At 44.7% G+C, this 11,918-nt stretch overlaps 2 protein-coding genes across 2 annotated transcripts; one reads left to right on the top strand and one right to left on the bottom strand.

Moving 5' to 3' along the window:
• The first annotated feature begins 304 nt into the window (after positions 1–304).
• On the top strand, positions 305–1,954 carry vcpkmt (valosin containing protein lysine (K) methyltransferase). Its single transcript, XM_068712829.1, has 5 exons — positions 305–595; positions 817–930; positions 1,033–1,105; positions 1,218–1,337; positions 1,469–1,954. The coding sequence occupies exons 1-5, from the start codon at positions 339–341 to the stop codon at positions 1,583–1,585; spliced, it is 681 nt and encodes a 226-aa protein (XP_068568930.1). The 5' UTR covers positions 305–338; the 3' UTR covers positions 1,586–1,954.
• A 6,689-nt stretch (positions 1,955–8,643) lies between these two features.
• Positions 8,644–11,262, bottom strand: LOC137874231 (ADP-ribosylation factor 6). Its single transcript, XM_068712841.1, has 2 exons — positions 11,157–11,262; positions 8,644–10,898 (listed from the first exon to the last, which is right to left on the bottom strand). The coding sequence occupies exon 2, from the start codon at positions 10,249–10,251 to the stop codon at positions 9,724–9,726; it is 528 nt and encodes a 175-aa protein (XP_068568942.1). The 5' UTR covers positions 10,252–10,898; positions 11,157–11,262; the 3' UTR covers positions 8,644–9,723.
• Positions 11,263–11,918: the final 656 nt, after the last annotated feature.

Raw genomic sequence — 11,918 nt, 5'->3', positions numbered from 1 at the left:
TGGTGGAGGTATATAGGACATACCTTATGTAGTCTATATTAGATTTATTAGATATATATTACATTGGAAAAATAGCTGTATCACTTTATATCTCAAAACAGTTGACAGGGCCTCCACACTTTTATTAGAATAATAACTACTCCAGACAGTATTTTACAGAATGGATAGTAGCATTTTGCTAATAATTTGTTCTTGTGCAAAAAAAAACAAGTTTTCTACCTTTTGTGTAACGTCTGTTCATTCAGTGCACGTGACTGAAGACTTTACTCTTTTATTCTGGAGAAGAAAAACAAATCAAACCGGAAGTCCTCTACCCGCTCCTTCCTGCCGCGGCCAACATGGCGGCGGACGCAGATGAGGGGGACTATTTTGTGAGAGAAATTGAGAGGAACGACGGCTGTACCTTAAAGGTGAAGCAGTGCTACTTAGGAGACGTTGGCTGTGTGGTGTGGGACGCAGCCATCGTTCTGGCGAAATATTTAGAGACGAAACAATTCCACGAGCCGTCCTCTGGAGTGAACGTCTGGGCGGGCAAGAGGGTTGTGGAGTTAGGAGCTGGGACGGGAGTCGTTGGTCTGATGGCAGCAACACTAGGGTGAGACGACCGCTTAGTTTTGTGTGTGTTTACGTGTTGCTCCGTCCTTAAAGCATCGATATACATGCAGTTGAAATGCTAGCTTGCTAGCTGAGTGAACGACAGCCATGGCGCCCTTCTATTTTTGGTTAAAACCACAGACTGTATATAAGAATGATTAAAATGAATGACGCACAGAAAGCCAAAGGGCAGTTTTCATTGCTTTGTACTAAATCCCATAGAGCTGAAGTTACTGTGACGGACCTGGAGGACTTGCAGACCCTGCTAAGAGTGAACATCCAGGAAAACCAGGCACTCCTCGGTAGCGGATCAGTAACTGCCAAGGTACTGAAATGGTTTGTACCTATGTTGTTGTTGTTTTTTTTGGATTACATTTATATATATCCAAGCCATTGCAAGACATGTCCACATGCAAACTGTTTGATTTCTTTTTATAGGGGTGAAGATGTGTCTGACTTCCAGCCTCCCCCACATTATGTCCTTATGGCAGATTGCATCTATTATGAGCAGGTAACTTCCAAGAGTTTTTCTACTTTTGACCCTTTGCACTGCATCACCATCATAAAACCTGCGTGTTCACTGCATTTCTCTTTGCAATCACTTATCATGTATTTCCACGCAGTCTATTGTTCCACTGGTGGAGAGCTTGAAGCTGCTCTCTGGACCAGAGACCTGCATTATTTGCTGCTATGAGCAGCGCACAGAGGGTGTCAACCCACAGGTGGAACGGCAGTTTTTTGAGGTGAGAGCCCCACTGTGTGTTCCATTTGTTAATACTAATAAATAAGTAAATGCATATTAAGAAGCTGAGATGTATGGCGTCATCCCTCGGTAAGTGTGTGGATTTTTTTGTTTGTTTTTGTTATCTTTTAGTTGCTGCAACAAAACTTTGACTGTGAGGAGATCCCTTCAGACAAGCAGGACCCAGAGTTTAGTAGTCCAGACATCCACATCCTGCACATCCGGAAGAAAAGTCTGATGTGCCCCTAATCGACGTATCTCCATTGTTGCACTCTGATATATGACTGTGCTGGTACAGCGATCGGAGGCAAAACAACACGTAAAAATTAAAAAAATATATTGTTTTCATACACTATTAAACCAAGTTTCTATATAATCAGTTTCATTGGTCTGTGCAATTGTAGGGCTGCGAAGGTAGATGGCAGACATGTGCAAGCAAAGTCACTACAGAAAGGGCTTATCTTTGGTAACGTGTGTTTAAGTGAGAGGGGTTCACAAATAGACCGGGGAAGGGACTGAACCATGTTCTTCTGGTGTTCACATGTATGTTTGAGGTTGAGGGTCAGTCCTGCAAATGTCTGATCTTGTGCGTGATTAAAGAAACATTGTTGCAGCTCATTACATCTGGATAATACTCACAGTATGATTGAAAACACCTTCCCCCCCAGAGATGAGCAGCTGCTGACGGCCATCTTGCTGTAAGAGTGGTTTTCACTGTAACTTCAAGGATTTCTTCTAATCGTGAAATATAGGTATGTAAATTCAGACACTGCCCATTTGGAGCACTAGGGGGCAATAGTTGCTTAAGTCCCCAAAAAAGTATTCAGGTGTGTGGGGGGGGGGAAAAACTACAATTAGAGTATTAAGCCAAGCTGGTTATCTAATAACTTCATTTTAATTTAAATTGCAAAAACATTGTTGTTACATTATTAGAATGTATCTCATTGAGAGAGGTGAGGAAATAAATCATGACTCATTTCTTAATCCATACTTTGTTTATGTAGTTTAGCCATCTTTTTTTTTTTTTAAAAACAGAGGCAAAACATTGTGGATGCTGGAGCTTCTATGAGCCCTCAGTGCATGGGGAATTCCACCCCAAGCCCCAGATTAGCTGGAAGATTATGGCTCTTTTTCGAGCATAAACCATGAAGCACGCCCGTCCTCCCACAGGCATGCGGGGGCCCCTCGCGGCCTTTCATGCCGCTTCTCTGTTTACACAGTGGAGCTGCAGCGTAATGACGCAGGGTGGCCTCCAAAAAGCTCAGACCAAATAAAAACGCTGATGTTGACAGGGTCGGGTCAACGCCGAACGTCCCATTACAAATCATTTTAGAGAAGAATGCAGCAGGAGCAGAGTTTGATTATGCATCAGGAAGATGCTCCTCGTGCTCATCCTAATTTTAAATGTATGACGGAGGAAGACAGAGGTGTGGTTGCATATCATAGTTTAACAACCTGACCCCTGGGTAGGTCTATGGCCTATCACACGAGAAATAGTGAGATCCATGTTTCTTCTTTTTTTTTAATAACAGTTACTAGAACGACTACGTCGGATCATTTACAATAATCTCTCCCTGTGGCCCTTCTCTGAACTCTCACTTCTGCCTGGGCCAGCTGGACTGCTACAATCTGAGTCAGCCTACTATTGAGGTCTCCTTTGGCTGTGACCAGGATATGTTCAGCTAATTAAATTGACTCACAGCTGGTATTAAGCTCATGTCCCCCCCCCCCCAGTGTGGCGAGGACGGGACCCAGAGGGGTTATCGGGAGATTAGACGGGTAGAGGCGAGCTCTGTTATTGCGTGTCAACATTTCACCCATCAGTCGAATCATTTACAATCTATTTCCCAGTCTCCGTTAACCCAAAATCATTTATATAACGCAGTTACAGTCTTCTTGTGGTTGTCTAATTAGGCTGGCACTACAGGGGGATCGGGGGAGGTTCGGAGTAAATGAGGACAGCCCGCAGTGAAGCGGCGGTGTCGCTAATCCGTTATCGTACACACGTACCAGTTGATATTCCAGTGGCCGTAAAGATTCATGACTGAACATGTGGCGTACATGCTGCATGCACCAAAGACAGAATGGGGGCATGTTCTGCCAACAGATGGTGCTATTAGTAGAAGTAACTCGTACCTGTGTGGGAAAACCTGCAGCAAGAACAGCACAGTTCAAGTCCTCATAAATAGGCCACACAGAGCATTTATTGGTCGTGGCGTGGTGATGAAAGTAGTTGTGGCTTGTTTTGTGTTTCAGTGTGCAATTAGTCCACCTGAGATTCATGTACAATCCAACACCAACCAGGCACAGTCTGCACTTTCTGCACACAAAACATGGTGAAAAACATCTGCACCCCCCCCCCTTTGGTTCTTTTAACATGAGGGAGCAGTGCAGCTCCCCTCCAAAACCAGATGGGTGGAGGAGAGTCTGACTCCGTGCAGCCTGTGTGGTGTGCACCACTCTGCTGCATCAGCCGCCAAGTGACACAGAAGATCCTTTGTGTCACCATCATCACGCTGCCTGGAGCCAAGAGACGCCGTTCCAGAAAGGAAGACTCATTTTCTCTTTTTTTTTTCGCTAACTATTAGGGAGTGGCTCAAGAATAGACATCAAAACTGGGCTGATTAAAAATAGAAGACGGCTGCATACATGTGTGAGTCCTCTGATCGTGCAAAGGTGTCTAACCCCCCTACCTCCCCTTTACACACACACACACACACACACACATCATCTTTTTTCTCTGTATGCTTCACTTTAGGCTCCACAAAGAGACAACAGGCCAGAGCTCCATTCCAAAATAGAGCATGTGATCAGTCCCCCACCCCACCCCACCCCCCACCCTGCAGGGGAACAGGAGGAGGGCGGGGGTGCTGTTAAGACAGCTGTGCTGCAGTTGAGAGGGGGACACAGATCCAGTACTGTGAGAATATGGTGCACACTTCCTCCATAAATTCAGCCATATTAGCACTACGACCCACCGGTGATCGTCCGTATCGAAATGAACAGAGCCGAACACAATCCTGTGTAGCTCCTATTGGTCTATGATATCAGTGCTACAGGTTCAGCGTGGCGTCAGTGAAACTGGAATGGTGTATTGATTCCTTGCTTGAACTACCACAGGTTTTTTTCGCGGAGACTTGACTGCCTGTGACTGCTGTCCCCACGGCGTTCTGGTGCAATGATGTATTTGTCATCATTAGAATGTGTGGCGGCCCAGCACCAAGCGAAGAACTGCAGAATGGTGGGTGCAGCATCTCTGTGTGTGTGTGTGTGTGTGTGTGTGTGTGTGTAAAACCTTTCCCTAAATCATTACCTCTCAGTAGTCTGAATCTGGACTGTGTGTGTGTGTGTGTGTGTGTGTGTGTGTGTGAGTAGTAGCACCTGACGACAGCCTTAGAACTGAGATTTCTTCCCAAACCCAAGCTGTGGTCTAACCCAGACGTAGCGTCACTCTAAACACTGTCTCCTCAGTCACTAACGGTGATTGTGTCAGATATGTCAGCCGGTCATGGAGCACGACAGTGGGGTGGCACGCTGCTGGAGGAGGCCTCACTTTGAGGTCGCTTCGCATGAATTCTGTCGGTGTGATGCGTGAATACGTTGTGGCTGCTGGATGCGGACTCCTCTCTATGTCACTGTATACTTTGGTTAGCAAAGTGTTTCGGTGCGACGCCGAGGAGGTTATGCAAATCCAAATTACAGATGCCACATGGCAAAGGTCAGTTCCTGCTCCGCATGCTGTATGAAGAAGAAGAACCTCGAAAACATCCAATTGATTTCATTTTGCTTCAGCAACAGATGCACTTAGATTTCTTCCATTCCTCGCAGCACCACCCATAATGCTGCCCCCCCCTCTCTTTTTTCCCTATACATCTGAAGGCTGGATGGTTAACCCTCAGCTACGATCCTCTTTACTCTCTGTGTGTTACAGCTGGGAAAACACAGCGTATGAGTCCAGAGACAAACTGGTTCACTCTCAAACAGCTGTGTCAAACATCCTGGAATTCTCAAGAGGAACCAAGTGGACAACTTTCAGAGTTTTCACATAATGGAATATAAATAGAAGCCCCGAGGCTTAAAAAAAAATGTAATGGAACTTAGATTGGATGGTTTTTAAAGTGGGAAAAAAACAATGTGATTAGAGGCCAATGAGACTCCACAAACAGAGCTGTTTGGTTAGTGGCCTAAATGATGTAGTTAATGCTTGTATGAGCACTCCGTCTATCCATTAAAGAAAACAAATTGGTTCTGTCGTGTGGACCCCCAGCACTTAATAATAATTTTATGCTTCTCTGAGTTTTTAATTTCACCACAGCAAGTAACCTTCAGTTGCAGATATGAATGGAATGTATTTAGGACCCAGGGTGCACCTTGGACTCCACAGCCTCAACCTTATTTTAGCTGACCCACACCACAGCGCAGCCCCTATTCAAACCACAACACTTTTCTTCTTTTTAAAGATTGTTTCTGAGTGAAAAACCCTGCGCCGACACACCTGCAATCAAAAACCCAACTCAAACCACACCTACAATATAAACAGGCAAAGAGTGCGTCTGTGTAAAGGCAGCCAAAGGAGGGGGGGGGGGGGGGGTGCATGCAGCATGGCATTCAAGAGCGCTAACCACAGCAGGAAACCTGAAACAACTTTCAGCCACTTCCGGGCTTGTTTTACACCGAGCTCTGCGTGAGTTCATTATTTAACAGCTCACTCAAAGAGGCTGCTGAAGGTGCAGAGAACTTAACCAGCGGACGGAGGGAGACCTTTTATTTGTACTGTCCTTGAAGATAAGCAGCCACTGAACACGTGTGTGTGAGCTGTGGCTTACAGTAGGTGTTCTCTCAGACGAATAAACCAGCTTTCGTAACGTTGTTGGCCAATGTGCGCAAGAATATATCTGTGACTGCAGGCATCTCCAATCCTATACAGTTATTCACCCAGCTGGGTGTGGCTGCTGAACTGTAGGCCGACGTTAAGCCACGATGACTGTCTTCACAACCCACAGTCAGAGAGGAGCGTTGCACACGGAGGCCTACCTGTGCGAACGCTACACTGCAGCTGGTGTAATGAGGAAGTGAAGACAGTGAGGAAGACAATCCACACCCCTGAAAAAAAAAAAAAAAACCCACACACATAATTCGGGCCGGGTTTGGAGGCATATCAGACGTGCAGCTGTGACACCAGTCACCATGGCTGCTGTAAATCTTTGTCAAGTTGACCAATGACAGACGTCACTGCGTCAAAAGGGAGAACTGAAAGAAAAAAAAGGTGTGTTCCAATATTGCAGAACTCTGCTCACAGAGAGTGGGGTATCTTTCAACTTCTCCCCACTCTTCCTCTTTCTGTGTAGAATAGAGGAACTTACGGGGGAACTTGCAGCGCAGTCATCCTCGTACGTGACGATACCGAAAGCCACACTGGCAGAGATCTCAGTCAGGCCGTTGTCATAGGATCTTCCCAAACAAACAAATCTGTCATAGACATTATTGTAGAGCTATTTAAGTCACTTCCCTTTTTTGACTTTTTGAATTACGCCACCAAGTGAGTTCAGGATTCGGAAATAATCCATTGGTGAGATGCTGAATGAACATTGTATTCGACACCAGCCTACGACTTCATTAAGCGAGAGGAATGACGCCTATTATACCAAGCAGCTACTACTGAGCCTTCCTCTCAGAACGTGTGGAATTCCAGCCCAGCACAGAGGGGAGCTGACATCGGGGGCCAGGAGGTCTCATCTTTACAGAGGAGAGGTCATAAAGCATTGCTTACAGTCTCTGTCCCCCCCCCCCCCCCCCCCCAGGGGGCCCCAGTGTTACCAATAAAGCTGTGAGGATCATATGGTTGTAATGAAGTGGTGGGAACCGAAGCAGCCATTACAGACCAATTAAACTGCCATCAGCGTCTAATGGAGGCCCTTGACCAAGACCTTACAGAAGAGGCGTGTATTTCCAAATACCCGTGGAAGCTTGCATACTTCCTGGATCATTTCGATTATAGACCTTTTTTTTTTTCTTCTGATGGAGAGCATTTAAATCACGGCTGCAAAAGTCGTGTGGGTTTGTGGGAAACATCTCAGCGTTATACATCTGTCTTCGTCACCTGACCCGTGTGACGGAAACCTCTGTGGTGCTAAAGCAAACATCCTGAGGCCTCCTCCGGCAACTTGCTGAGCACCAGATTCTCCACACAGAGAACCTTGCCGCCATGATTGCACAGCCGATTGCTTGCAGATGCAAACATTTGTAGGAGACAGTGTCAAACTGACAGAGTGTGCATCCTATTGTTGTATATATGCAAAAAAAAATGCAGACTCTGTGCTTTTTGAGCAGCTTACATAGTGCCAGTTTTTATGTGGAGGTGTAAAACACTGGAAACAGTGCCCTGCAGGATGCAGAGTGGAAAAATGCTAAAAAAAAAAAAATCTGTGGAATATTACTGACTAATCTCCTGTAGCCCTAAACACAGCAGTCAGACCATTTGTCACCATTAATCCCGTCTTTGTCAGCAGTGCAAACACACGTGTTCATCAGCTTTAACGGAAACTGAAACATTCTTTCACTCAGTCAGGATTACTGGTAAACAGTCCAACTTTTTAAAATGAACATTTTATGAAAACATACCTAAACCGAAATGATTACTCAGCAGTAGCAGGAATGAAACATCCCAACAGAGATTATATAAAAACACAGATTATGTATTACACATCATGCTCCTGATGATGTGGAAAGAGTGCAACACATGGTTGTGAGTGACTCCCATGTTTAAAAAAAAAAAAAAAAGGTGCAATAAATGGTCTCATTAGCAACCGTTCATAGGCAACTCCTAACTCAAGTGTTTATCCTATTAGTCAGCTTGAACACAACATTCCCACTGAACACAACGGAGACTCGCTTTTTGACACCAGACCCGACTGACGGCAAACTCAGGAAGTCACAGCTGAGCATCAACTCGACTACGCCTCGCAACCAACATAGAAAAAAAGTATTCATCTGTACATCTCCTCCGACTCTGATGCAAATTATCATGTGGCTCCATTGTTGCTCCATAAAAAGAGAGCAGCAGTTGGACTTCCTGTTTTGTACATTTTCCCCCTCATTTACCAGCAAGGGAACTGAGGCCAACCACTTACTGAGGGTGGACATAAACCCTTATGAAGAATCTGCCCACTAGCACTAAAACACAGGAGAATTTTTTTTTAAACCGCTGTTCATATGTTGAACTACTTACAAATAGCTGAAATGAACAAGACTTCTGGCAGGCCTAGTTACTGCCTTTAATCTTTGAAAAAACAAACAAACAGACATAACAGATTTAAAATCACTTTTTTAATAAGACATTACAATGACATTGTTCTGTACATGGTTCCCCCCCCAGTCAAAATAAGAGTAAGAGCTGCACCACAGGGTGTCTTCAACATTTCACCAGCACACAGCTCCCTCCGACTGCACAACAGATGGACTCTGATGTCGGGTTACTGTACTTTCGTACTCATGCTACAGATATAGGCTATCATATAATGTCCCAATACTGAGACTAATCAACTGTGGTATCAGATTTAGAGAGCTCAGAGCTGAGTGACATTCCTTTGGAAAGATTTGAGTCAACGTACTACGCGTCACCCAAAATCAAAAACGCATCCCAACAAGCATGTTTTAAGAGTTACTGGAGGCCTATTTGAATATCGAGCACAATTAGGTATCAAGACATGGGGGGGGGGGGGGGGTCAATCGGTAAAGTGTAAAGCCCACCGAGGGGGATTAGGAGGGGGATCGAAACATGTCTCAAGTAGTTTTGTTCCTCTGATGACAATGAAATGTAAGCATTGGTGATTTATTTTTAAGTTTTTTTTTCCCTTGCAGCAGTCAATACCATTAAGAAATACTTTTTCATCACAGTACTGTGTTCAAACAGATGTCAAAAGTCCATCAAGTATACTGTGACGTTAAAGATCTCGCCTCAGAAGAAAAGAAAAGAAAAAAAAAAGGATCCGAGTTCAACGCAACAGAGACCGAAGAACCTTGAATACAAGTTTTAGTCCAAGAATGAAGACAAACGTTTCAGCTTCATTAGGAAGAGAAATCATACAAACAGGGCAAAGAATAGGCAAAGGCGGTGATCTCTCTGGCTTTAACATTAGGACCAATTAATTCAATGTCCATCGAGCGAAACCCCCAAGATGATGCATGTGATACAGGCCTGCTACAGAGTACAAGCGAACTTTAAGCCAGCGAACCCAGTTAAAGATAAATTAGTCGTGGGGGTAAACGTAGTATTAAAAATAAATGGGAGATAAATCAACTTCTTCTTAACCATATTCATTTCGAGAAGTTATTTGTTACTTGCAACGGTATTATAGTTTTGACCTAAAACAGTCAGCACTCAATCATTAAGATTTGTAATTCGAGGTTAGCCATGTCAAGCCCTCATACAGTCCATCGCCGGTGGTCGCACAGGAGGGCTGCACGTACCAATTCCTATCTCTGATGCGGGTCAACCCGAGCTTCTCCTGGATTTCGTGCGGCTTCATGGCGTCCGGAAGGTCTTGCTTATTGGCGAATATCAAGATGATGGCGTCCCTCATCTCCCGGTCATTGATGATGCGGTGGAGTTCCTGCCTCGCCTCGTCGATGCGATCCCTGTCCGCGCAATCCACCACGAAAATTAACCCCTGGGTGCCCGTGTAGTAGTGTCGCCACAGAGGGCGAATCTTATCTTGCCCCCCGACGTCCCAGACGTTGAACTTGACGTTTTTGTAGGTGACGGTCTCCACGTTGAAGCCGACTGTGGGGATCGTGGTGACAGACTGTCCGAGTTTCAGTTTGTAAAGGATTGTTGTCTTTCCCGCAGCATCGAGTCCAAGCATTAATATTCTCATCTCCTTGTTGCCGAAGATTTTAGACAGCACTTTCCCCATTTTGAACTCTTGTGCATAAATACTTCGATCCTAACGAGAAAAAGTCTGTCAACTGTGCTGATGATGATGATGATTCACTTCTTTTTAATAGCTTCAGTTTATGGGCTTACTTCTGAAAACATGACTCAGGGAAGAGCATATGTGGTGGAAAAAAAAGTCAAAAATGCACAACCAACTTAACAGTACGTAATGCCTTTTTTTTTTTACTTATGTGCCTCCAGTGAAGTTGTGGGACATTTATGTTCAAAGTATCACAGTGTTTGCGGGCCCTACGCACAACATGGCACGGTTAGACTAAGAACTTGACAGCAGCTGTTGCTGGACGTTCATTTTATTGCCCAAATCAACATAAAGTTGTGTGTCAAAGACAGTCCGTGGCGATTAAAACGTGCGGAGAGCAGACGACGTGTGTAGATAAGGCCCCGAAAAGGCCGCGGTACTTGTGAGTTCCTTCTGGTGTCCGGTCCTCCACATCGGGTGCGCCCTTGTTCTCTTCACCGCTACCGGAGGAGAAAAGCGGCTTTCAGCGGCTAGTCCATAAAGCGTCGCGCCGGGTAACTTCACCCTGCTGCCGGCGTCTTCGAAAGAAATCCTACGGTGACTCAGCAACACATGTATCCACTCATTCAACTCCACTTCTTATCCCCCTGCAAAAAAAAAGAGATTTAGGAGGAGGGTCAGACATGCCAAATTAGCAAGCTATCGCTCATGGCTGCTAAAGAGGGCTAGCAAGCTATCATTAGCTAACTGTTAGCTTGTTGCCTAGCAAGCTAGCCTAAGGCTAACAAGATAACGGTACTTAGCTGTCGCAAACTGATACTATCTGGATACAAAATACACGCGACAGTTGCACAATGTTTGACTCACATCTCCCCGAGTTAAACGTTAAAATATGAGCAATTTACCTCCTATCTCCCCCTCCTGTCTCGATAAATAGACCCAGCTCTCGTCTTTCTCCTGTAAGTCGAGCTGGTCGCAGTGCTGCTACACCGGAAAGGTGTGGAGCTGCATTAACCGCCACTTCCTCCCGTCGACTTCATTCAGCGGCTGCTGCCTCGTACACGCTGTCTAGGGAACCCGCGATTTCAAGCTTAATTAAACAGTGAAATACCCAAACTTACATGAAATAAAACGTAACGTTATAAATACGTACACCATGTATCTAGTTATTAGTTAACGTACATGTAACGTTATGGTTTTATTTGTAATGCAACTTTGCCCGTTAACGACGTCACTGCCTTCTTTTATGTTTCTTTGACGTAAACACATTAAATATGAAATATATTGTGTTAACATAATAATATTGAATATGTTATTGGTAATGTTTTAATATCTAATGTTGTCGTCTGATTAGAGTGAATCTCTGTGCATGTACAGGGTAACACCACCCCCTTGTGGCCGTTACAGGCTTTATAAATTCACTCGGAACAAATCATTTTGTGCATTTTGTTTTGTCTGTTTTGACAATCCTCTGTAGTGGCGAGGGCTGGTCAAGCTGGTGTTTTGTTGAGCTCATATTAAACCATGCCCAACCATTCCTCCACAGTTCCTTACTGGTGTTTGTATTGGTAAAGTTTACTGCTAAATGCCAAATGTATTCATTAACTGTCATTTACATTTTCTAATCTGTTTAACCGATCCTGACCATATTGCTCGTGGGTATAACG

The sequence above is a fragment of the Cebidichthys violaceus genome, unplaced genomic scaffold (assembly GCF_023349555.1).
Source record: "Cebidichthys violaceus isolate CVI_PGR_0920_01 unplaced genomic scaffold, fCebVio1.0.p SCAF_177, whole genome shotgun sequence".
Taxonomy (NCBI): domain Eukaryota; kingdom Metazoa; phylum Chordata; class Actinopteri; order Perciformes; family Stichaeidae; genus Cebidichthys; species Cebidichthys violaceus.
Note: the sequence above shows the minus strand (reverse complement) of the source record. Positions and strands in the feature narration are given on the sequence as shown.